Here is a 23,927-nt window from a genome sequence, read left to right on the forward strand (position 1 = left end):
CTGCCGGCATCTTCAGGGATCCGTGTCAGTCAATGGGAGGGCACTCCTTATATTATAGCCGCCTTTGCACCCGGTCCATAGGTGCTGTCGCGATGTTCCACCGGCCAATCACCGCTCCAATTCCATTCTCATTTCAATGAGTTGATCTACCTGGACCTTGCCTGCTTCACATGATCGTTCCACACCCATTCTCTGTTTCCTACCTATTGATTATTTAATACGCACACCTCAGTCTTCCCCCTTTTTCTTTTTCTTCCCTCTCATACCACAGACCCCCACCCCCCCTCTCTCTCTCTCCATCGGGGTTTGGTATTTCTGTAGAGCAGCTGCGCGCGAGCGGGTAATCGGCCCTACAAAGGGACATTGTTGTGCTTTTACTTCTCTTTCCCTAATCTCCTCCTCCTCCCCGCCGTCCACCTCCCCCATCCCATCCGGTGGCCGCTGTACTCTACCTACCTGGTCTTTCTTTCCCCACCTCTTGTCCAGACATCCTATCTACCCTCTCTATCTCTCCCCTCTCCTCAATCCACACTCCTCCGTCTGCTCGCCGGGTGGTCAATCCCAGCTCATTCTCCTCCCCCTTGCCCCCCCAGGGGCACGTACATGCACGTGCATCACGAGTTGGAGTATAGTATAAATGATGCATATGGATATGAGAGTGAGGGTGGAGATGGGGGGGGATGGACATAGGAAGTAAAGGGGAAGATTGTGCAAAGGGAGGGGCACGGGGGCAGGAGGAGTGTAAGAGTCATATTTACGGAGTGAATGGTTGTGAAAGCGATGGCGAGGGAGTCAATGGTTTAAGAGGGGAGGAGGAAGAATACAGTAAGAGAGAGGTACGGCGACAGGAGGAGTGTGAACGTAATGCAGGTGGTGCAAACAGGGGTAAGAGTGAGAATGGAGGGGGGTGAAAGATATGAGAGGAAAGGGGGAGGATCGTAGGAAGAGAGAAACACGATGGCAGGAGGAGTGGGAGAGCGATGTAAATGGTGCGAATAGACGTGAGAGTGGGGGTGAGGGGTGGGTAAAAGGTACGAGAGAAAAGGGGGGTGAACGTAGGATGAGAGAGGCATGATGGCAGGAGGAGTGGTGGTGTGGTCTGAATGGCGTGAATGAGTACGAGAGTGGGACCGGGGGAAGAATGAAAGGTATGAGAGGGAAGGGTGAGAAATGCAAGAAGGGAGGGGCGCATTGGCTAGATGAGTATGAGGGTAGTGAAACGGTGCGTATGGGTGTGAGAATGAGGGAGAGGGGGGAGTGAAAGGCACGGGAAAAAAGGGGGAGGACTATAGGAAGAGAAGGGCACGATCGCAAGATGAATGGGGGAGCAGTGCAGAGGATGTGAATGAGTGTGACAGCGAAGGCGGGGGGAGAATGAAGAGTATGAGAGGGAAGGGAGACGATTGTAGGAAGAGAGAGGCACAGGGGTATGACGAGAGTAGCGCAAACGGCACTAATGGATGGGAGAATGAGAATGGGGGGGATGAAGGGTAAGAGAGAGAAGGGGGAGGTATGTAGGAAGAGAGGGGTAGGGTGGCAGGATGAGTGGGAAAACAGTGTAAATGGCACAGACGGGCGTGAAAGTGAGAGTGGAGGGTGGGTGAAGGGTATGAGGGAAAAGGGGGATTTTAGGAAGAGAGAGATATGGTGGTTGAAGGGGTGGGAGTGCCATGCAAATGGCGCGAATGGATGTGAGAGTGAGGGTGGGGGGTGGGCGAAAGGCACGAGTAAAAAGGGGGAATGCAGGACGAGAGAGGCACGCTGGCAGGAGGAGTGGGAGTGTAGGGTGAGTGGCACGAATGGGTGTGAAAGTGAGAACGGGGGGGATGAAGGCCATGAGAGGAAAGGGGGAGAAATGTGCGAAGAGAGAGGCACGGTAACAGGACGAGCAAGAGGGTAACATAAATGGCATGAATGGGGGTGCGAGTGAGGGTGTGGGGGGAGTGAAAGGTATGAGAGAGGTGGAAGATACGAGAGGGAAGTGGGGGGAATGCAGGAAGAGAGAGGCACGGTGGCAGGATAAGTGGGAGCGCAGTGTAAATGATGCACGTGCATGTACGTGCCGCCGGGGGGGCAAGGGGGAGGAGAGTGAGCTGGGATTGACCACCCGGCGAGCAGACGGAGGAGTGTGGATTGAGGAGAGGGGAGAGATAGAGAGGGTAGATAGGATGTCTGGACAAGAGGTGGGGAAGAAAGACCAGGTAGGTAGAGTACAGCGGCCACCGGATGGGATGGGGGAGGTGGACGGCGGGGAGGAGGAGGAGATTAGGGAAAGAGAAGTAAAAGCACAACAATGTCCCTTTGTAGGGCCGATTACCCGCTCGCGCGCAGCTGCTCTACAGAAATACCAAACCCCAATGGAAAGAGAGAGAGGGGGGGTGGGGGTCTGTGGTATGAGAGGGAAGAAAAAGAAAAAGGGGGAAGACTGAGGTGTGTGTATTAAATAATCAATAGGTAGGAAACAGAGAATGGGTGTGGAACGATCGTGTGAAGCAGGCAAGGTCCAGGTAGATCAACTCATTGAAATGAGAATGGAATTGGAGCGGTGATTGGCCGGTGGAACATTGCGACAGCACCTATGGACCGGGTGCAAAGGCGGCTATAATATAAGGAGTGCCCTCCCATTGACTGACACGGATCCCTGAAGATGCCGGCAGGAAAGCCGGCAAAAGCTTGGGTCATTATTTATTTATTAAAACCTTTTTAAAAATTTTAAAGGGTTTTGTTTTCCTGGTGCTCATTTATATTTATAAGCTTTTATTATCATTTTGTCTCTGTATAATAAATTCATTGTCATTTGGTAAATGCAGCAAACTATTACGTACAGTAGCACCAAAGAGGCTGCTCTCTTCAAGGCATTTAGACTTTACACAGCTTAGCCTTATTTACTTCATGACTTTTACCCTTGCATTTAGTAGATAAATGTGGCCTGTTAAAAACTTAATTTGCTTTTAAACTATGTTTCCCTAAATTGTCTGCATCTTCAAAAGAAGAAATGAAGTTATCAAGAAGACAGAAGTATTATATGATGAAAAGTTGAGAAGACTGGAGTTCAAGATTGGAACTGTGTTCTCACAGCATAGGCTAACTGCCGGCCAAAAGAAGAAATGCCCAAAACAGCCCAAGCATCTTTGTCTCTTATCTAATCTAGGACCACCGAATATGGGGGTCTTCTAAAGGTTGTTGAAATACAAATTCAACAACCTCAAGCCCACATGGGTAGTGGTAAGATTTACTGTCACAGCTTGAATAATTATCAGAATTCTGGAAAAGCATAGGTCTAGGGTACCTTATCATCACTCTATGGTAATAGGCAAAGGTGATTTCCTCGTAGAAAACTAACCACTACTTTTCAGCCCAGCATGAGTGACGGTATTTCCTTCAATGAAATACAGTCTTCAAAACACAGAAAACTTGGACCAAGGAAAACTGATGAAGACCAAAGGGTCCTAAAGGAGTTTCCCACTGCTTTTTGATTATTTTTTTAAACCAGCAGTTTTTAAACCAGCAGTTTAGGGGACTGGAGGTTAAAACATATAAGGAACGGTTGCTGGAATTGGGTATGTCTAGTTTAACGAAGAGAAGGACGAGGGGGAACATGATAGCAGTGTTCCAATATCTCAGGGGCTGCCACAAAGAAGAGGGAGTCAGGCTATTCTCCATTCGTGGACTTCCGTCCTGTTCTTCGTTGCCCACCTTTGATTGGTTTCTCTCTTCGTTGGATCTTGATTCCTCTTTGAAGGACTGTCAATCTTGTTAATTGGTCACCTTGTTGGACGGAGGTCTTCGCCACTTTGCTCCAACACTGGAAGTTTTTAAGAAGAAACTGGACAGCCATTTGTCCGAAATGGTATAGGGTTTACTGCCTGAGCAGGAGGTTAGACTAGATGACCTCCAAGGTCCCTTCCAACTTTATTATTATTATTATTATTATTATTATTATTATTATTATTATTATTATTATTATTATTATTCATAGAAATTAAATGAAATGCCTCTTCTTCAGTCAAGAATTATCTTCTTGGCAATAGATTTTTTTAAAATAACATCAGGCAGATCATTGTGAATAGTTATTAATTTAAAATTAAGAATGCAAATGTTCTAGTCACCATAACATTTTTCTGTGGCATTTTTGTGTTTAAACACAAAATAATTGTGTCCTTATATCTAAATAGTGACAGAACCTATTTCATCTTTTTACTAGCTTTTTCCGCATTGCAGTGATCTCCTAATCCCTTTTCTCTAACTATGTCTCCAGTATATAAAATAGTAAAATGTGTATCATTCACCACACATGCTATGTCAGCTGTCCCTGGTTTATGAATATAAATTGCAATGGAAATGAAGTGGAGACATTTCAAATGGATAACTATCACAATTCTCGGGATATATTCAACAGACCCCTATTTTAGATGGTGTAGGTCATAGAAAATATCAAATGGGAATGTGACAATATATGCGAAAAAGTGTGGAAACTGAATATAGTTGAAACCTGATAGCTAGCACACGAGAAAGCTATGTTACTTACAAGGCACCTTGGAAAATCAAAAGGATAGCAGCCCTGTATAATAAATAAGCACCTTTGTGCTTCCTATAAATGTAAGCCCAGTGATGTAGACATTCAATATAAGGGACAAGCTTTTAATAATTCACAAGCATTTCCCCCATGTACCTGCCCAGCTTTACTAAGCAATTCATAAAACATAAAAATAATGATTTACCCATATGAATATAAAACCTATTATTTTTATATATTAAAGAGAAATGGCTAAGTATTATAAAAACTACAGTAATTTCCCATTTAGACATTTATGAGATTAGTTAATATATATTAATTTTCAGAGCTAGGCTTCAAGAGTTACTTACAAACCTGGTATAATTTCATAGGTGTTTTATTTACAGACACAGCGCTGAAAGGTATTAGAGTTTATTATGTGTGTCTGAATGGTTGATTTGCTTCTCCCCTCTTCCATGCTACTATTCAACCTTTACCCATAACTTCCACACACACACAACGAAGACACAATTACATTAGCTAATGTGCCACAACTTTTGACTCATGTTTGTTTCTGGTGCTTAATAAGACAAGGTGGCATATCAATTTGTCTGGAGTTCTCAGAATTATTTATCACAGGATGCTTCCTGCATAAATCTGAGGTCAGTATAACATGCACATAAATGTAAAAAGTGGCATTTCTAAAGGTTGGATAGATAATATTCTAAGGGATTCATTGAAGGATCAAATTATTATACTAAAAGCAAAGTTTTCATCAGCTTGAATATATTAATCACATTCTTTGAAATTAGAAGGTTCTACTATTAAGGCTTGCTTGCTAGCTTATTGATTGTTTCATTGATTTGACTTCTATGTCTGACCATCTTATGTAATCAATGGGCAAATAACACCACCACCACCAACAATAATAATAATAATATACCAAAACCTCAACAAATATTCTTCAATACTAATAGTTCTCAGCTTACACCCAATCATTCAAAGTTAGGGAGACACTGAACAAAGGGAATTATGACCGATCCTCAGAGTGCCAGTTGTAGAATGTGATCCGATGGTGATCATGTAATCACATGATCACCATTGGAGTGCTTGACACCAGGCTCACATTACATCACACCTCCTGCAGTTTCATGACCATGATTTCCAATGTTCCCTGCCAGCTTCCCACAAACAGTCATTGGGAAGCCAGCTGGAAGTTGAATGTCATGGTTACTTGAGGTGCTTACTTAACAATCCATGCTAAAAATAGCAAGAAGGAGTATCAGAATTATGTCAGTAAGTGGAGCAGTCATGGCACATTTTATTACTGTGATGCTTACATTGGCAATTTTGATTCCAATGGCTGTCATAATCTGAGGACTACCCATACAACCAATAATACAGTCCCCAGGTCCTATCCCCTGTTTTGGGGGGAAAACAGCTCTTCATTGATTTCTGGAAGACTAAAAGTGTGGAGGCCTACAGAGTCCATTGTTCCAGAGGCTGAAGCTACTACAAAAAAGGCACACTTCCTAGATCCTATTAGATGGTAACATTTGAGAGAAGGGATCTGAGGCATGTCTCCTTATCAGACTTGATGGAACAGGCAGATACCCATAAGAAGTGGTAATCTAGCAAACAATAGCACATTTGTTGCTGTAGCAAATAGCAAATGAATGTTCATGAGGTAGCAGATGTGTCAATCCAGACTTATTGCGAGCCAAATTCCTAATCCCAATTGCCATTTCCTTAGCCTTACAAACCATACAGAAGCACTCTCTTTACTGAGTAGCTTGTTTTTAAAATTAAAGCAGACAGCTGAGAAGATCACTGAGGCAGAAATCAACCTCAATCTTCTAATAGCTGAGTTCACTTTTACAAGAAAATGAACAAAAACAAAACCCTTTTTAAAATAAAACAAGCAAATGAACAAGCAGCACAGTGCAATAATCAGTGCAGCACATAGGGAAGCAGGCACTGATTTGAAAGGAGACACCAAAATTGGGAAAATAAGGCCATTTCCTCCTTGGGGACATAGCTCTATCCATCAGCTATCATTAAGACAAAATAAATTCTATTATCACTATTGTAAATTCAGCATAAGATGACTGTAGAAGATGCTCTAAGTTATGGAGGAAATGGCTAACCGATCTCAAAGCCATTCATGGTACGCATATCCCAGCACAGAGCACTGAAAGCAATTGAAACCTTATACCTATCCCCTTTACCCTGCAGAGTTTCCTCAGGCACAATCCCATGCCTCAGCTTTCTATCCATCTTTATTCATTTTTTGTTTGCCTCACCTGCAGTGTTATTGCCTTTTTATGTTTTGTTCATTATGTGTGAAAGTCTGTTCAGGATCTTTAATAAACAGCTACTGGCTTTCTAATTTGTATATTGCATCTGCTCTTTTCTGAATTCCTACATAGAAGCATTCATACAAAGTTTTGCACCATAGATAGATACAGAGAAGAAACATTGCATCGATAGAAGATGCAATTTAAATTAGAAGTTATATTTTGAACTATCAAATCATCAGTTCTATTGTAAAAGGCATTAAGATTTGATTTGTATAACCATTCCAACTTGTATAACCTTCGCTACTTTCTTTTCTATTATACAGTATATCCATCCACCAACCCAAATTGTGTTACCAATAAACATTTACACATTGATAAAACACTGAAAAGGAGTATCAATTAAAAGTTGTATTCTTATTGTTTGGTTTGATGCTTTGGGTTTTCAAAGTTTTCAAAAATTGCACTAGGACAATTATTCTACTGGATATGCCATTATTAATATTGGACATTATCTTACCTCTTCCATAAGAATTATGAAGGTAGTGTTGTAACCTTGTTCTGTAACCAACTTGCCAGTGGATGTGAGAATATGTAGCCCACGGGGAGCTTTGCCTGGGCACTGTTCAAGCTTGGCTGCATATTTTTCTAGCAAACCATCTGTGCAGTTATTAGAAACAATCCTCCGATACCTATGGAATTTTATAATTTCATATTTTAAAATTTCACAAAACTCAAATTTCATAGTTTATGTATTCAGCTTGAAGAAATGGAAAGGAAACCTATATTGTTTGCAAACGTTCATATCAAACATCTGAAAATATCTTCAGGTGCTGTTCAGGTAGCAAAATTCATTAAGCTGCAGTTCATTAGATGTTTACCTATTTTCATATCCCTTATTCCCCACATCTTTAGTGAGGTATTCCTTTTACATTATGGTACTTAAAAAGTAAAAGAAAAAAATAGGAGACAAATGAGCTTTTATTTCACTAAGTTCTAATAAAAGTTATAGTGTTTCTCTTCTACCAGTGTGTCTCCATTTGAATTAAATCAGTACTCCATTACATCATGCTGACCACGTGACTGTGGAAATTTCTTCAGACAGCTCTGGCTCAATGGACATGAGCATCATCCCCTATAGCCAGCAACGACTAACAGAGTAAAATCCACAGGGACCCCATTTACTTTTTGTTTTACTCCATTTGAACTAAATCTGGTACAAATATACATCTATTTTATTTTGCATCTTCCTAAGGTTGCCCTCATCTTGACCCTAATCATAGTAAAACAGATTTAACTCATTCTTAGGTTAGCTGATATTAAAGAGAATTTTTCCTTCCAGCCGACAACATTCAATATTATGCTTCACCAGTCATAATGCCAGAAGCAAAATCAAGTGATGGGTGGACTCATAAAGGCATTTATTGGCTATTTCAGATTGATGCCAGTATATATCTACAGTCTGGTTCCTGATTTTCCTTCTGTACCATCTTTCTGCTTATGTCTCCCTAAAAAGCTGAACACAGAAGTTCTGTGTGGATGGCTCTGGATTTCTACAAGACAGACAAATTAGGAAAGGGGCAGTGGGCATTTAACATGGGGAGTCCTTTTGTGATCCATTGACAGCCCTGTTCTAACTATGTGAAACAGTTTCCTGCTACAAGCTCATATCTACAGTACTCACTGTATGAATAATGGATGTCAACATTTTACATCCTCTGTGGAATGGTGAAAGCCATCAGCAGCCAGCAAATTTAATAAGTGGTCTATCAGTATTGGGCAATAACGCTGGTCTGCTCATTTGCAATAAAGCATTCAGTAAAGCAGTAAGTGTTTAAGATTTATGGCCCATTGGAAATTTAGCACAAAGCTGAAATAGCATAACAGTAGAGCCACAGTATGAATCTGCTCCTCTATGCCCTCTGAACAGAATACAGAGGAAACTGAAAGTTGGCATATGTCCTTTTTGTAAAGAAAGGAAAGATTTTGAAACAATTCTAAATAAAAGAATTCTACCTCACATATTTATGTTATATATCTTAAAATAAACAGATAGTTTATAAACAGATCTTTCTTATTTTTGCTTTTATTACCCTGTTATGTTGTGCCATTAACTTCCATCTGGAGAGTATTTAATTTAGCTTTACTTTCTCTAGCATCCTTTATGTCAAAATCATGCAATTTCCAGCCCCAAGGTTGCATGTAGCCCTCAGGAAATTAAGATGCAGGTACTAGTACCTCTCTCAAAGTTGTCTTGAATTGTAATTTCAATGTGACAGAAGGAAAGAATATTAATTACATGGGATAAATCATATTAATATTTTAACTTAACTAAAATTAAATTTAAATGTAATCTAAAATAAAACAAATTTAGTCTGTGTCTTAGCCTTGCTCTTTATCTTGCCCTCTCCTTTCTTTTGACCTGCATCCTCCAGTATGATACTTAAAGGCAAAATGCAACCTGCAACTAGAATCTGAACGCATCTAATTTATGATCATTCTTTTTTCTTATTTGCTAAATTTCTGCAAAAAATAGACGAATTTCCAGCTGTATGCTCTGGAAAAGAGGCAGACATCAAAGGAACTTTTTACTTACCCAGTGCTGTTCAAGTAGCTCTGGCCAAGACTGCATTCTTTTATCCGAGAAGATGGGTTGAACCAGAATGCTGGGATGCATTGATTATTATTGTGTCTTTCATAACCATAATCACTAAGAACATAATTTTAAAAATACATATACATTTATCTCATTTTCCTTCCACAGAGAAAATAGAAATGCATTAGAATGCTATCTTCACAAGAACTTTGTGAAGTGGGATTAAGAATAGAGATAGTGACATGCAAAAGGGTATGGTATGAGTTTGTTAGTTCAACAGAGATTAGCATTAACATCAAAGCTTCCTAGTCCATATCTAATGTGAGAGACAACACTTATGTCTAAGCCAAATGAGCAGAAATAGTGCACAAGAAAAGAAGGAATAGCAAGTATGTTTTCTATCTCCTCATTTATGTTTGTCCAGCCTACCAAAAATTCTATTTCTGGTAAGGGAGAGAGTTAGAATAGACAAATATTTCAAGAGGAAGCCCAGTCCTAATCATTAACTGCTCTCTACTGTTTCTAACTAGAACCATTGATAATACTGATTACATTTAAACTAAAATCTGATGCTTCAAGAATGGCAGCCAAAGTAGGGGAGAATGAAATTTTTAAAAAAAATATATAAATGATGTCGCAGTTGCGACTGCTGCCTGTGGATGGCTCTAGTTTGAGCTGATACAGGCAAAAGATTTCTTTCTCCCATATTTGGGCCAACAGGGTGCATCAAAAAACGCTCAAGGTAATTCTCCTCCCCTGTCTCTTCCCTCCCTGACACAGCTGACAAAGTGAGAAATTGCCTGTGGCCTAGAGGTTAACACAGCTGCTTAATGTGCAAGCTGCCCAGGTTCGAATCTCAAAAGGGTATGTTTGGCTGATGAGAGCTAAAAAGCTTGAAATAGCTATTCCATTCTCCCTTAATTCTTTTTTGCAATCCAAATTTTAAAATATATATAATATGGCACCAACCATATTTTCTACTTTTTCATGACATTTTGAAGGCTGTGCAGATCTTCAACACAATTCATGAAGGACTGAGTAAACAAGCAACGCACAGGTGCTTTCCAAAGTAATGTGAGGCCTCATTTATAGGAGCAAACTAACAGCTGGATGCTGTTTGCCTAGCTCTTTTGCAGCTTGTTAAAGCTTTGGAAGTAGTGGAGGAGGCTATAAGCACAAAGCTCTTTGTCACATGAATCCAAGCCGCCTCACAAAATCCTTTTAACATCTTGGTATGTGTGCTATTAACAGGAAGAAGTCATCATTCCTTTACAGCAGTCCTGGGGAATGGGATTTTTCTATTTTTCTCCCAGATTGGATGTTCCTACTGATCCACAGAATTAATAGGATAACTTTGGATCAATCTCTCTCTTTCTCTCCTCTGCCCAACTGAACTCATTGGACTGTTTTTGTGCAGAGAGACAATTGAGAGAACCCCAAGTAACAATACTGAGTTCTCAAAGAAAAATTTCTCAAAGAAAAGACAGACTATAAATGCAGTAATAGATACTCTAAATGGCTATAACAGCATCATACACCACCCAAAAGAATGTCTTATCCTTTCAAACAAATTTTGAAAGCAATTTTTCTTACATCAAATTTAATGAGAAATGATAGCAGAAATACAATTGTTTTCAGCAAAGCACTAATAGTAAGTAAATTTGTGCTCTCTCTATGTGTATGTGTGTATGTGGAGAGAGAGAGAGCGAGCAGTAATTGGGTCTATGAACTTAGTTGCCACTTTTCAAGTTCTCACACTCAGAGAATCTGCTGTGTCTATGTAAAAGGTCTGTCTGAAATTTATATGAACTATATTTTTATAACACCCAAAGAACTTGTATTTTTAAATCCACTTTCTGATTATTTTTGGATTGAAGTTGCATTTTTTTCTGTTTGTGCTTTTTGCCATTTACTGGTGGATGGTATAATGTACAATGGTTATTACTATGTTGTGATTTTACAATAGTGAACTCTGAGATCTAAATAAATAAATACATTTTTATCTAAAAATATTCAGTGAAATGCCATTGTAGCTATTCTGTAAAGGAGTAATCCACAACTACTTCATGAAATAGAACAATATTGATGCATTATCTAATTACGCAAAATATTTGGAGAAGGATTAAATCAGAGCAGTCTTTCATAACAGCCCTTCCACTGATAGCAAGAAAATAACAAAGGATCATGGATTATCTCACACAGGTATGTGGACATTATAGTTAAAATATTTGTTAAATTTCTGGACTGCTTTTAATGCTTTAGTTTTTTTGTTGTTCAAATTTAATCATTCTCAGTAGGTCACCCCTGCACATTTTAAGTATGCCTTGTAGTAACTCAGTAATTAAAATTGTTCAAGAGGGGTCACATGTTGCCTCAAAGAAGGAAAGAGATGCATTAATATTAAATAATATTAATGACAACATAACTCAAGGCCCTGAAGGCTGAGGACTTGTTCATTAACTTCTGGTAAATGTATATTAAAAACTCACATACTGCCCACCTCCGCACTAGAAAGCCCTGGGGTTTGTATGTTAAAAATTACTGAGTCCAGCTGCTGCTTCAACTTATTGGAAAAAAGCTTCCCTGACGAGGGTAAATAAAGTACTAAAGGGAAAATGAAAACTTCAAGCAAGAACTGTAGAAAGATTTCATGATTCGTTTTTCTGTGAAGCTTGAAAATAAAATCTGGATTATTTTCTGACGTTATGTAATTGTATGATCATTTAGAAGTTATTTTTCTCCTCCAACTCACTTCTCAAGAGAGAAGTGGATATTGAGAAGCTACTACTTTGTAGACTTTGGAGAGGCAAAAGGGAGTAATTAAGATTTCTTTTCAAGTATAAAATGTAACTTATTTTGCCAATTAATGGTAGAATGTAAGTCTGTGAAAGCATTCCTATGAAAAAGGAAAACAAGTTGTAATGGACAACCGCCTTATACAATACAGCAAAGAAAACAATTCACTGACTTATTTTGCAAAGCCCAATCTGAGGGGAAATAAATCACAGTTCAAAATTCAGTTGGAACAGGGTTATCTACACTCCTGCTGCACAGTATTTTTGTGCTAAGATTCAAGCTGAGCATTGTAAGTATGGTTTGATGCCAAGCATGTAAAATAAAAGGAGGGTTCTAAGAAATTTTTATAATTTAAGATAAGAACCTGGCTACAGGTTCTTAAAATAAGAACCTGGCTACAGTGACTCATGTCTTAATTACTGTCTAGTCAGACTACTGTAATGTGCTTTATTTGGGCTGCCCTTAAAGAATATTTGGAAAGTACAATTAATCCAAAATGTAGTGGTTCATATCCTTTGGGGTTCCCAGCACTGAAAGCATAATTTTTGCAGACCCTGCATTGGATGTGAATTGATTTCTGGATCTAATTTTTAAGGTGTTGACCTACAACATGTTTATGCCTTGGTGCCTGGGTACCTCCAGGACCATCTAATCCATCGGTATTTGTCCAAGTAACTTGATCTCTCATGGAGAAATTGTTGTAAATCCTACATTTTGATGAGGGGTTAAGGTAAGGTAGCATACTTCTCTGTAGCAGTGTGAACCTTGTGGAATAGTCTCCTCATGGAGATCAGACTGGCTCTGTCTTTGTTGGTTCTTTAGATGCTTTTAAAAATTGAATTGTTCCAGAAAGTTTCCTTTTGATATGAATATTATTATGATTAGTTTTATTTATTTACACATATTGCTACACATTTTTAATATGTTTGTAATTGTGTTATTCCTACCATGGATATTTTATTTTTATTTTAGTTTGTCTTCATTCTATTTAGGCTGCTGAAACTCTCTTTGGATTGTGGTGCCATACAAATCTGTTTAACTGATAAATCTTACCATTCAAAGTCCCACTCAGCACAGATGCATGGTTCTGAAACAACTGTTCTTGAATAATCTCTAGACAATGCACACCATGCTCCTGATTTACGTTTCTTATAGATCTTCCTTTCTCCCATGACACATGGTTCGCCCTTCAATGCAGAAGAATACTGAGTTGGGATATCATGGGAAAATGTACAGGTTCATTATACAAGGTGCACAGATGCTTAGTACTAGAGCTTCTAACTATGAACATTGAGTTCTTACACTATCTTTATGACAGAAATAAGAACCAAGTACAATTATGTGCGAACTGAAAGCATAATGAAATGTAAGAATAATGGGAAAGCACTCTGTTTATTTCCTGATGAAATTTTTTCTATTGTCAGTCCTTCAAAGTAGCCCACAATGAGAAACAGCAGAGTTATTTTGAGTTTCTTTATCACAGTTCTCTTTTTTAAAGATTGTGTAATATTTTTGGCAAGTCTCCCCTTAATGTCTTATACCTTCCTTTGCCAAGATCAGTTTTACATTTGTCTACAATTTGGCTATAAGCCAAATGCAGAAAGCAAGCTTCTCCCCATTATTTTGTTTCTTCCCTGTAGTTCCATTTCATTTATTTGGCTATTTCTGAAATTCTGTCACTAATAACTTTGTTTTTCTGGCCATATCATCACATGTAGATAACTAAAGCAATTATCTGACATTTTATGAGTGGCCATAGTTACTTTTCTAGTATCCTATTCAGATTTGCATTGCTTCTCATCTTCCAGTATAACTAAATCCTGTGACTTACATTCATTAATTTATAATAACACTCACAGCTAGGAATAGTAGCCCATCTGGGAGACAGAAAGATACAGTAGTTGGTGTATTCCTACCTGATTGTGTAAATGCCACGACTGGAAATCATCCTTGGTACATCTTCTGCTAAAGATAGATTTATAATCCACTTTTACCAGTTGCCATTCAGAACGGAGATTGAGATGGCCAAAGATTCTGAATATTTGAAGATTAAAGAAAAGTAAAAAAGAGAAGAAGAATATATACATAGATTAACCCCAAGTAACAATTTTGCATACACAAAACATGTATTTCAAAACTTTTTTATAACTTTAAATTATAGAAAGAAAAACTCCTAATTTTTTGGAAGAAAAACTGAATTAGATTTTTCTACTTTATTTATTACTCTATATTCATCCTTTGAACCAGTTCAGCAGACTCATCTTTTCTATAAGTGTTGATCTATGACTTCTGGAATTCTCATTCACTGTGGTTATACTTATATAGCTGAGAAAAATGTAATCTTAGATTGTAAAAGAAAGACTAGATTTGTTTAAATCCTGACATATTTTATTCTCTTAATAAAAGTATTATGTCTTCAGACAACTTAAGCCCATGAGTTTATTTTGATTTTAATAAAGATGGGCAATGATAGCTGCTTGATAGATTTTGTTTTTGCTAATAAGATTATTAGAAATGATAAAATATCTGAATTCCAAGTAATCCTTTTATTAGGTATCTTATTAACTATATATATTTTATTATATTTAAAAACACTGAACTATTGGACTAAACCTATATCGCTAATTGTGATGGCTAGATAATAAGCATAATCTTCTGCTCGATAACTAGGAATCCTTCATTAGAATTTTAAATAAACACTTAACATTAATAGACAGGTAAATTTTGCTGGCTGAATTGCAAATGTTTTTTCACTAGTTAGATATTGTAAGATTAGAAGCAAAGGGCACATGTGAAATGTTTAGTTTGATTATATAGTTAGAAAAACTTGGGAGATTTTTTTTCACTTTTGAATTTGGGTTATGTGAGAATAATTCAAAGAACATCATGAATGAAAATAAATCCTGGATAGTAGTAGGAATGCGTATCTCAAGAGTATCTCTATTCACTTTCCTCTCCATCTAATAATCACATGAATGCAGATAACTGGAGTTGCATTAAAATGTCCATGCAATGCTTTTCAAAAGAAAAACTGCCCTGCTATGTGTGAAAGGGGAAAATGGATGTATTCCCATTTCTCTTACTCTACATAGTATGTAGAACATTTTGTTTACAGGTTTACAGACAGTGTTGTCATCACATAGCCAAATCTAATTAGCTTCTTGGCAAAATGACTTTGTAATTTTAATTAAATGATCTTTGTTGGTTTGGAATAACATGCCCTTCACCAAATAAGAACAATCTGGGGGGGGGGAATATCTTCAACAACAGTCACAGCAGAGTGGATAGAAAAATATGCAAAAAAATTAACTTGCTTTCAGATCCCTTGAATAGCAAATTTATGATGAATGTGAACACTGCTGATTTTTAAAGCAATAAAACGAGATAAAACTCTCTAAAGTACAAAATATAAGCTTACACTCTTTTAAGTGGCCACACGACCATATATGGGATCACTCATATCTGGCAGAGAAGTAAGTCACTCATATTTGAATATTCTGGGTATAATTCAAGGTTATTTATTTATTTATTACATTTTTATCTCAACTTATTTTTATAAATAACTCAAGATTGCAAATATATGTAATATTCCTTCTTCCTCCTAGTTTCCATACAACTCTGTAAGGTGGATTGCTGGAGAGAGAGCGATTGGTCCAAATTCACCCAGCTGATTATCATGTCTAAAGACGCACTATAACTCATAGTCTCCTGGTTTCTATCCTGGGTGCCTTAACTACAACATAAAATCCTATATAGCATAATGATTTGTTATTTGACCATGGTTCTGCTACCCTATCCCTTCAAATAAAGTTGGCATGCTTCAGTCCCAACCATAATCGGTGAACCTTGAAAATCTGATTTTACTCTTACACCTTGGGCTTGGATGAGTGAAGGGTACCTTTGGATAATTCTGTGTGTATGGAGGAGTCCCTTGTGGATTATTCTTTTTTGGACTATTTTTTCTCATATTCTTTTTTCCATTATTGTTCACCACACATAGTCATTTGGAGTTGGAAAGCATTACATATATGATAAATAAGCTTATAAAAATTTCACTTACTGGCTACATAGATAGATATAAGGTTTCTTCCCAAATAATTTCCCTGATACACTGGCTTTTATTCACATTTTACATTCAAATCTTTGCAATAATAGATTCAAAACCCATAATATTTTAAATGATTATTTCAATTGATTCACAGCCAAAATTTACAAATATAATCTAAAATTTGGCATTGAATAAAAAAAGTAAATTATTTAAGAAATACTACATAATAACCTAAAATTTCAACTCATTGATGTGTTATTAAAAAACTAGCTTTAATAGCCAGAGTTAAAAATCTGTCAACTCTCTAATTTTAGGATTTTCATTTATAAGCAAAATCTTAACATACTCTTTCCTACCTCTTCCTGCCAAAGTCTCTTATATAATTCACAAAACAATAAAATATGATTCACCATTTCAAGATTGATATCATTAGAGGGACAAAACCTTTGACATATGGGGATTTGAAATCTACCATACAGCACAAACATGTCCGAGTCGTGGCCCGGGAGCTGCATGTGGCCTTTGACAGCTAGTAATGACGTCCCACATGATCATGTTATTGTAAAACTATATTAAATATTTTATATGAAGCTCAAGACAATTCCTGTTCACTCACTGCAACACAGGCAAACCAAAAGTTTGAACACCCATGTTATGCAATATTCGATAGCAACACATTTAATTTGGCTATTGAAAAGGCTATTCTGTATTTACTTAAATATAAACTATTCAGATATTTATGGAGCTGAAAAGTATATCTGTAATTAATTTTAAAAGTTATAAGTGAACACAAAACTTTGGCTTAAAACCATAATTCCTGTACTGAACTAATCCATAATGTTTCTTTAATATAATGAAATTCTAATGTCGTACCTCTGGAAAATAAATAATAGGGATCAATGCCAATCCAACTAATCTTTTGGGTGATCTCTTTAAATCACATATCTACAAAAGATTCATTTGGGATTTTCTAAAGCAATCCTTCCTTGGTTTTAAAAATATATTTTTGCAAACAAAAGTTAATAATGCTTAGCCAACCCTTTGCTTTTAAATGGCATTGTCCAGTTTCCAGGAGAATAACAGAATTTGGAACACTTAAAAGAAAACTTTAAAATTTTACCTGCACTTTGGCTACCTTATTATTTGGAAATGTCATCAAAATTGGAGCTCCATATAAAATTTGAAATGAAATTCTTGCACAAAAATCATGTACTGCTGCAGGAACAAATCTTCCCATTTTTGAATAAGCATATTCAAGCAAGGACATAATAGTAGATTTTGTTTTAAAAAATACTGTCCTGTAATAATATTGCAAGCATGATTAAATAAAGTGCCAAAATAACTAAAAATCTCTATTTGTGTTATCACATGATTATGAATTTTACAGATATAGTTTTAATTTTTTTCTCAAAAGCCAAAATTTTTATTATAGTTAATTTAGCCCAGAATTTGATTCTATTAACAGAATAAATAGTTACCTTAGAAACAGCAAATAATTTGTCTTTCAGAGAAATATAATATTTTCCTGCTAGGTAGGCTAATATAAAACACTGGTTGATTGTTGATCTGCCTTTTCTAAAAGCGGCCATTAGTTAAAGCTAAGTGTTTCTCAAGCTAAGAGATTATTTTTTTCATTTAAATTCTTTCTCATTATTGCATAAAGTTTTCCTGGTACTGATAGCAAACTATTGGCTATAACTCACAGGGTCTTCTGTTTCTCCCTTCTGGACAATATTTAATATTTATTTGCTACGTATATGTATGGATGTGGGTCTATACATATGTTTTTCATAGTATGTTTAGGTGTGTGTCATGTATGTGTTTCACTTTGAGAGCGGGCAACTAAATTTCATTTTTGATGTGTGCCATTTGCCCACAGTATAAAATGACAATAAAGGTTATCTTATCTTATCTTATTATAGTCCTATTCCAGCCAAAGGAATTAAATCAGAACTATCTATTGCAGTAAATAGACCCATTAATAAAGAGCCTCACCAATCTAGATTTTTTTAAGGATTTGGTTATAGTGGTTATATTATTCTGGCTGGCAGCCTTAACAGATTTTATTTTTGAAATAAGGTCAACAATTTATCTGTCTGACACTAGTTCCCTTTGTGGAAGGGGCAGTAACTTTGATCTGATATTGTTTGCTATATTTCCAAGCTTCTCCCTGCTTCATAATAATTGATTAGAAAATTGTTTCCCAGGTCCAAGATAGTATGCAGCAATCTGGGACTGAAGGAGCAGTGAAAGTTTTAGAGTCTTTGTACAGAGAAATATTTATTAATACAAGTAATGCTTGAGGTACAACAGGCCATTCAACAAATGTTCGAAGTTACACACCCCAAATGCTAAATACAAATCCATTTCAAAGTTACAAATTTTGCAGCCCCCTCTCCCATGGTTATTCGTCCTTACGATTGACTTAAGGGCCACATGGCACAATCAAGAAAAAGAAATCCAATATCTTTCGTTTCCATGGCAATCATTTCGTCCCAGCCAGCATAAATCGGTAGTGATTTGCCCTTGCTGGGGAGGAAAGGATTGCCATGGAAGCAAAAGAGATGGGATTTCTTCTTTGCTCAATCAGTGCTAGCTTTACACTAGTCTTACGCTGGTAGAGCAAAGAAGAAATCCCATCTCTCTTGCTTCCAAGGCAATCCTTTCCTCCCCAGCCAGGGTAAACCACTGTAATAGCTTCTTAGCACTACCAGCATAAAACTACGCAGGTGGAGCTAAGAAAAAATCATAGTAGTTTATGCTGCCTGGAGAGGAAAGGATTGCAGCGGATGCAAAATAGGCATGATTTCTTCTTCTTGATTGTGCCATGTGGACCAGAGAGGGAGTGGCCTTCTCTATCTTGACTTCCTGAGCTCGTCAAAGTGTAAGTAAGCGAATGGTGATGGGGTGGGATATGGAGGAGGCCCATAGGGCAGGAGGCAGAGTATGGGATATCTTAGAGGATGGGGGAGGCCTCCTGGGAGTGCCTGTGACTGCACTAGGCCTCCCTCGGTGTCTCCCATCCCTAAGTCACCCCATGTTCTACATAACAACTCACACATTCATTTAATGAAAGCATTGGGGAAAGCAGGGACAGGGAGGTTGTTAGTTAGGGGCTTCATTTATTGTAATCCTAGACTTCCGACATGAATGGGCAGGCTCCATTGATGTCATAAGTTGAGGACTACCTGTAATGACCAGACATTTCCCTCTGCTTTCTGTTTCTTCTGAGGTATCAGTATTCTATAATTTTTCTTCAGTTCATATTATCTTAAATGGGACTGTTTTAAATTAAACTTGAGTATTTCAAATCTCAGCTGATTTGATTTAGTGGCTGCTTCAGGTACTAAAGTTTTATTTATTAAATTGGTTAGAATATTAAAAGAATTTATTTTTTTCTGTAAAATCCCATTTGTATTATACATGATCTAAAAACTAAAGCTTGAATAGAGTTTAAAATTGAAGAGAAATACTTATTCAAATGTTCTGCCAAAAAAATCCTGCAGTGTAAATTGCTTTCATGAATAATGTCCATGGAATAACACTGCGTCAGACTAGCATTTCTATCATTGGTTAGCAAACTTAAAAGAATAGGATAATGATGATGATGATGATGATGATGATGATGATGATGATGATGATGATGATGATGATGTTGGAAGGGACCTTGGAGGTCATCTAGTCCAACCCCCCTGCTCAGGCAGGAAACCCTATACCATTTCAGATAAATGGCTGTCCAATCTTTTCTTAAAGACTTCCAGTGTTGGAGCATTCACAGCTTCTGGAGACAGGATGTTCCACTAATTAATTTTTCTAACTGTCAGGAAATTTCTCTTTAGTTCTAGGTTGCTTCTCTCTTTGGTTAGTTTCCATCCGTTGCTTCTTGTCCTGTCTTCAGGTGCTTTGGAGAATAGCTGACTCCCTCTTCTTTGTGGCAACCCCTGAGATATTGGAACACTGCTAAACACTGTTGATGGTCACCATCTGGCCCAAATCTGATATTAAATAATTTGATGAAGAAAAATCTTTGAAATAATAGTTTCATAATCCATTACAAAAATCTGTTGATTATTAAAGAATTCCATGTATTCAGGCAAACGTTCTGTTATTTTTTTCAGATTTTTTTTTTTATTTTGGCTTTATTATTTTTATAAGTAACTAAAGGTGCCAAACATGTATAATATTCCTTTCTCCACAACAACTTTGAAAAGTGAATTGGGCTATGGGACACTACAGTAACTAGCCCAAAGACACCCAGTCAGCTTTCATATTCATTGGTCTAGGATGTCCAATCTTTTGGCTTGTCTGGGTTACATTAAGGGAAGAGAAATTATCTTGGCCACATATAATCTATACAGTATAGTTATTTTTTTTTATAAATAATAATAATGTTAAAAGTTTATGATCTTGTGGGGCTGCATTACTAGCTATGCAGGGCCACATGCGGCCCATGTGCTATGGGTTGGACATGCCTAGTATGAGGGTATGAAATCAGTGTTCCATCCTATTATTTTTAACTAGACCAACTAAGTTACCAAAAGAGAGAACTTCATAGTGTGATTTTAATTGTTAGAAAGATTTTTAAAAAGGACTTTTTCTCTTGTGTGATAAATCATTTTATCATATAAAAATAGTCCAAAAAATAAAAGGAAATTTAAATATAAATAAGATAGCATTTAATAGCAAAATACTGTTGAAATCTTAAAACAGCTTTAATTTTACTGTTTGCTCAACCCAATTATTATCTAGTCCCTCATCTTTAGCAGCTTTAGAATGATGTCTCAAAAACTACCTTAACTAGTCTGATGGTTTAATTATAGTTTTCTTTTATGAAAAGGATCAGTAGTTAATTTCCCATTCCTCTTCTTATAGTCTATTCCCAAAAAATATATTCAAGACAAGACATCATTATTTCTTTTGATTACATCTTTTTCTATTTTGTTAATATTCTTCATTCTCCTTATAAAATATAATGTTCCTCTAACTTTCATTTTCACTCCAACATTGTATAACATATATACGAATGATCAACCAGTCCCTGAAAATACACTTCTATTCATCTATGTGGACGATACAGCAGTGACCGCACAAGGATCAACTTTTGATGAGGTAGTCCCCCCCTGGGGGCAAGAGTTTGCAAGAATATGAGTTCATGGAAAGCAGAAGCCAAGATACACAGGGGCCACTAGAGGCCCCAAAAGAGAAGGAGATGCTAGCATCCTTATATGACTTTCCGATGATACCTTCTGCAACATATCAATCTCTAGAGAGAGGACCCCTGTCAGTGTCATCATTGCAAAGCCAAATGGAGCATGACCTAATAACCCCCTGCTCTACACCTAGAGAAGAGGTTCCAGAACGGCAAGTCTTGTTAGCCGGTGCTAAATCTTCATACCTCAAACAAATTTCCCAGGAGCCTACACAGAATTTTGACGGGGCTCCCCTCCATTTAGAGAAGTCCAATNTGATACTGTGATGGTGCAATCTTATGTTCACTTAAAATTGCCCTAGATAAACGTGTATATCATAAGAAATGAATCTGAAAACTTCTAAAAAAATTCTAACCCTTACTCTCAATATTATCCCCAACTGTTGGGATTGCTGGGGATAGTAGTTTAGTAATATTTGAAACATCATGACTCTGTGTGTAGGAATGGACTGAATAAAAAAATATCCAGTACATCTGTATTAGAAAAATCAAAAAGACTGAAAATTTTGAAAAATCTTTAACCAAACTTTTTTTCTTTAACCAAAAGAAGAGATATAGCTTCTATGAAAAGAAATAAAATAAGCTACCAAAGTTAGTAAAGCTTGGAATAATTTGAAAACTCTTTAATTAGAGTATAATTCTGGGAAACTTTCTTTGTGAAACAGTGCTAATTGAAAATATTCATAATATTAACACTGCCAAAAACTTCATGCATAAAATCCATCCACAAAATTTATTTTTGCTACACTTGGTTTTTGCTAAGTTTGCCTTATATACTGTTTATTCCTTTGACCTGATATTTGCATATGACTTAACCCTTTCTATAGTCAGTGATTATTTTATGCCTTATAGATTTTCATAATTTCTCCCACTTCCCCTCCTCCATAAGTCCAGAGCCTTCTCGCATATTTAGGATTAACATTACTAACCAATTTATCCATATCTCACGTCTGCAGGCATATTCATAATTCATGTTTTTCAGTTCTAATAAATGGCAAGTATCATGATACAGTTAAGCTTAAGTCTGACATTTTTTAGTTCTGTTGTAATATAATTATCATACTTCACAGAGAGACATATCTGGAGATACTAGTTAGTGCACATGATATTTCAGTTAAGATTTTCAATCGTCCAGGTAGAGTTGTATGAAAATTGAGTCATGGCAGCTGGACTTATTTTTTGTTTGAGACGTTTCGCTGCCCATCCAAGCAGCTTCTTCAGTCTGAGCAAGTAGGTTAGGAAGAGTCATTCAAATATACCAACTAAGTTGAAGCACAGGTGATTCCTGCAGTCTGCCACTTTTCTTGCTGTCATTTGAATATGTCTTGCAATTTGTTGATGAAGATTCTCAAAATCATGTACATGATATTTTTAATTCTAACCTTAATCAATCAGTCACAATAGAGCTGGAAGGGATCTTGGAGGTCTTCTAGCCAAGCCCCTGCTCAAGAAGGAGACCCTTTACTTTTTGAGACAAGTTTTCAAGTTGCCTCGCCCTTTTTTTTCTCTTTTCAAATTACCTCTCTTCTCTTATAATAGGGAGAGTTGTTAAATCTCTCTTTTAACCTTCATTCAGTTTACCTGACTTTATAACTAGGCAAGCAAACAATCCCACTACATTTCTGGAAGGCATTTACACGATTCTAGCAAGAACCAGTTTTAGCTTTAGCTTCCACATCCACCAATCTTTTCTAAAACTAATCTCTTACCAGATAATTAATTTTATGAAGGAAGCAATAGATTATGTATTTCACTTTACCTTTTAGCACCTGTTTTAATACTAAAGTTGTGCTTAGCTGTGGCAGGACAGCTAATACTAAAAATACTTTGAATCTGTCCTAAAGATCAAAATGTTAGGTTGAGGTGGGAATTCTCCATTTGCCTGAGTTCCATGGAACTTCTAATTTTATGCAGAATTTCTAATAGATTATAGTCATACAATGTTTCACTTTCCATTCTTATTAAAAAAAGGAAACACACATGCAGTTTTTGAGCCTAACATCATATTTGTTTGGCAGATAGATAGCATGAATGCTGATGGGTCAACCACTCTCTTTCAGCCCAACCTACATCACAGGGTTGTTGCAGAGAAGGAAGATGTGTTGGATATGTTAGCTGCCTTAGGTTATCTGTGAAAATAACAAAGGCAGGATACAAATAAATAAATAAATAAAATAATATATGCATATATTTACATTTGTCACCGGGGCATCATTAACAGTGATTTTTGATGCTAAGAGAATTATATATGCATATATGTAAGATATAATATATGCAGAATGTATATAAGGGGTACGGCAGGGTTGCATCCTGTCTCCCTCCCTTTTTAACTTTTATATCAACCCCCTGATCGATCTCTTACAGAACCCTGATCTGCATCCGCCCAACCTAGCACATCGTAAAATCCCGATTCTTCTGTATGCCGACGATGCGGTCATTATTTCGCAATCTCCTGTAGGACTGAAGAGAGCAATTAGGGCAACACT

The 23,927-nt window shown here is 37.0% G+C and overlaps 1 protein-coding gene across 1 annotated transcript in view; it reads right to left on the reverse strand.

Annotated features, from left to right (window-relative positions):
• Positions 1–23,927, reverse strand: part of SORCS3 (sortilin related VPS10 domain containing receptor 3) — a 476,983-nt gene that overhangs the window by 43,139 nt on the left and 409,917 nt on the right. The window contains exons 15-18 of the mRNA XM_015812775.1: positions 14,101–14,218; positions 13,238–13,371; positions 9,389–9,502; positions 7,313–7,484 (exon numbers count right to left, since the gene is read on the reverse strand). Coding sequence (XP_015668261.1) covers positions 7,313–7,484; positions 9,389–9,502; positions 13,238–13,371; positions 14,101–14,218 — 538 coding nt within the window. The remainder of the gene's footprint in view (positions 1–7,312; positions 7,485–9,388; positions 9,503–13,237; positions 13,372–14,100; positions 14,219–23,927) is intronic.

This window comes from Protobothrops mucrosquamatus, unplaced genomic scaffold (genome assembly GCF_001527695.2).
Source record: "Protobothrops mucrosquamatus isolate PMUCROS unplaced genomic scaffold, P.Mucros_1.0 scaffold110, whole genome shotgun sequence".
Lineage (NCBI taxonomy): Eukaryota > Metazoa > Chordata > Lepidosauria > Squamata > Viperidae > Protobothrops > Protobothrops mucrosquamatus.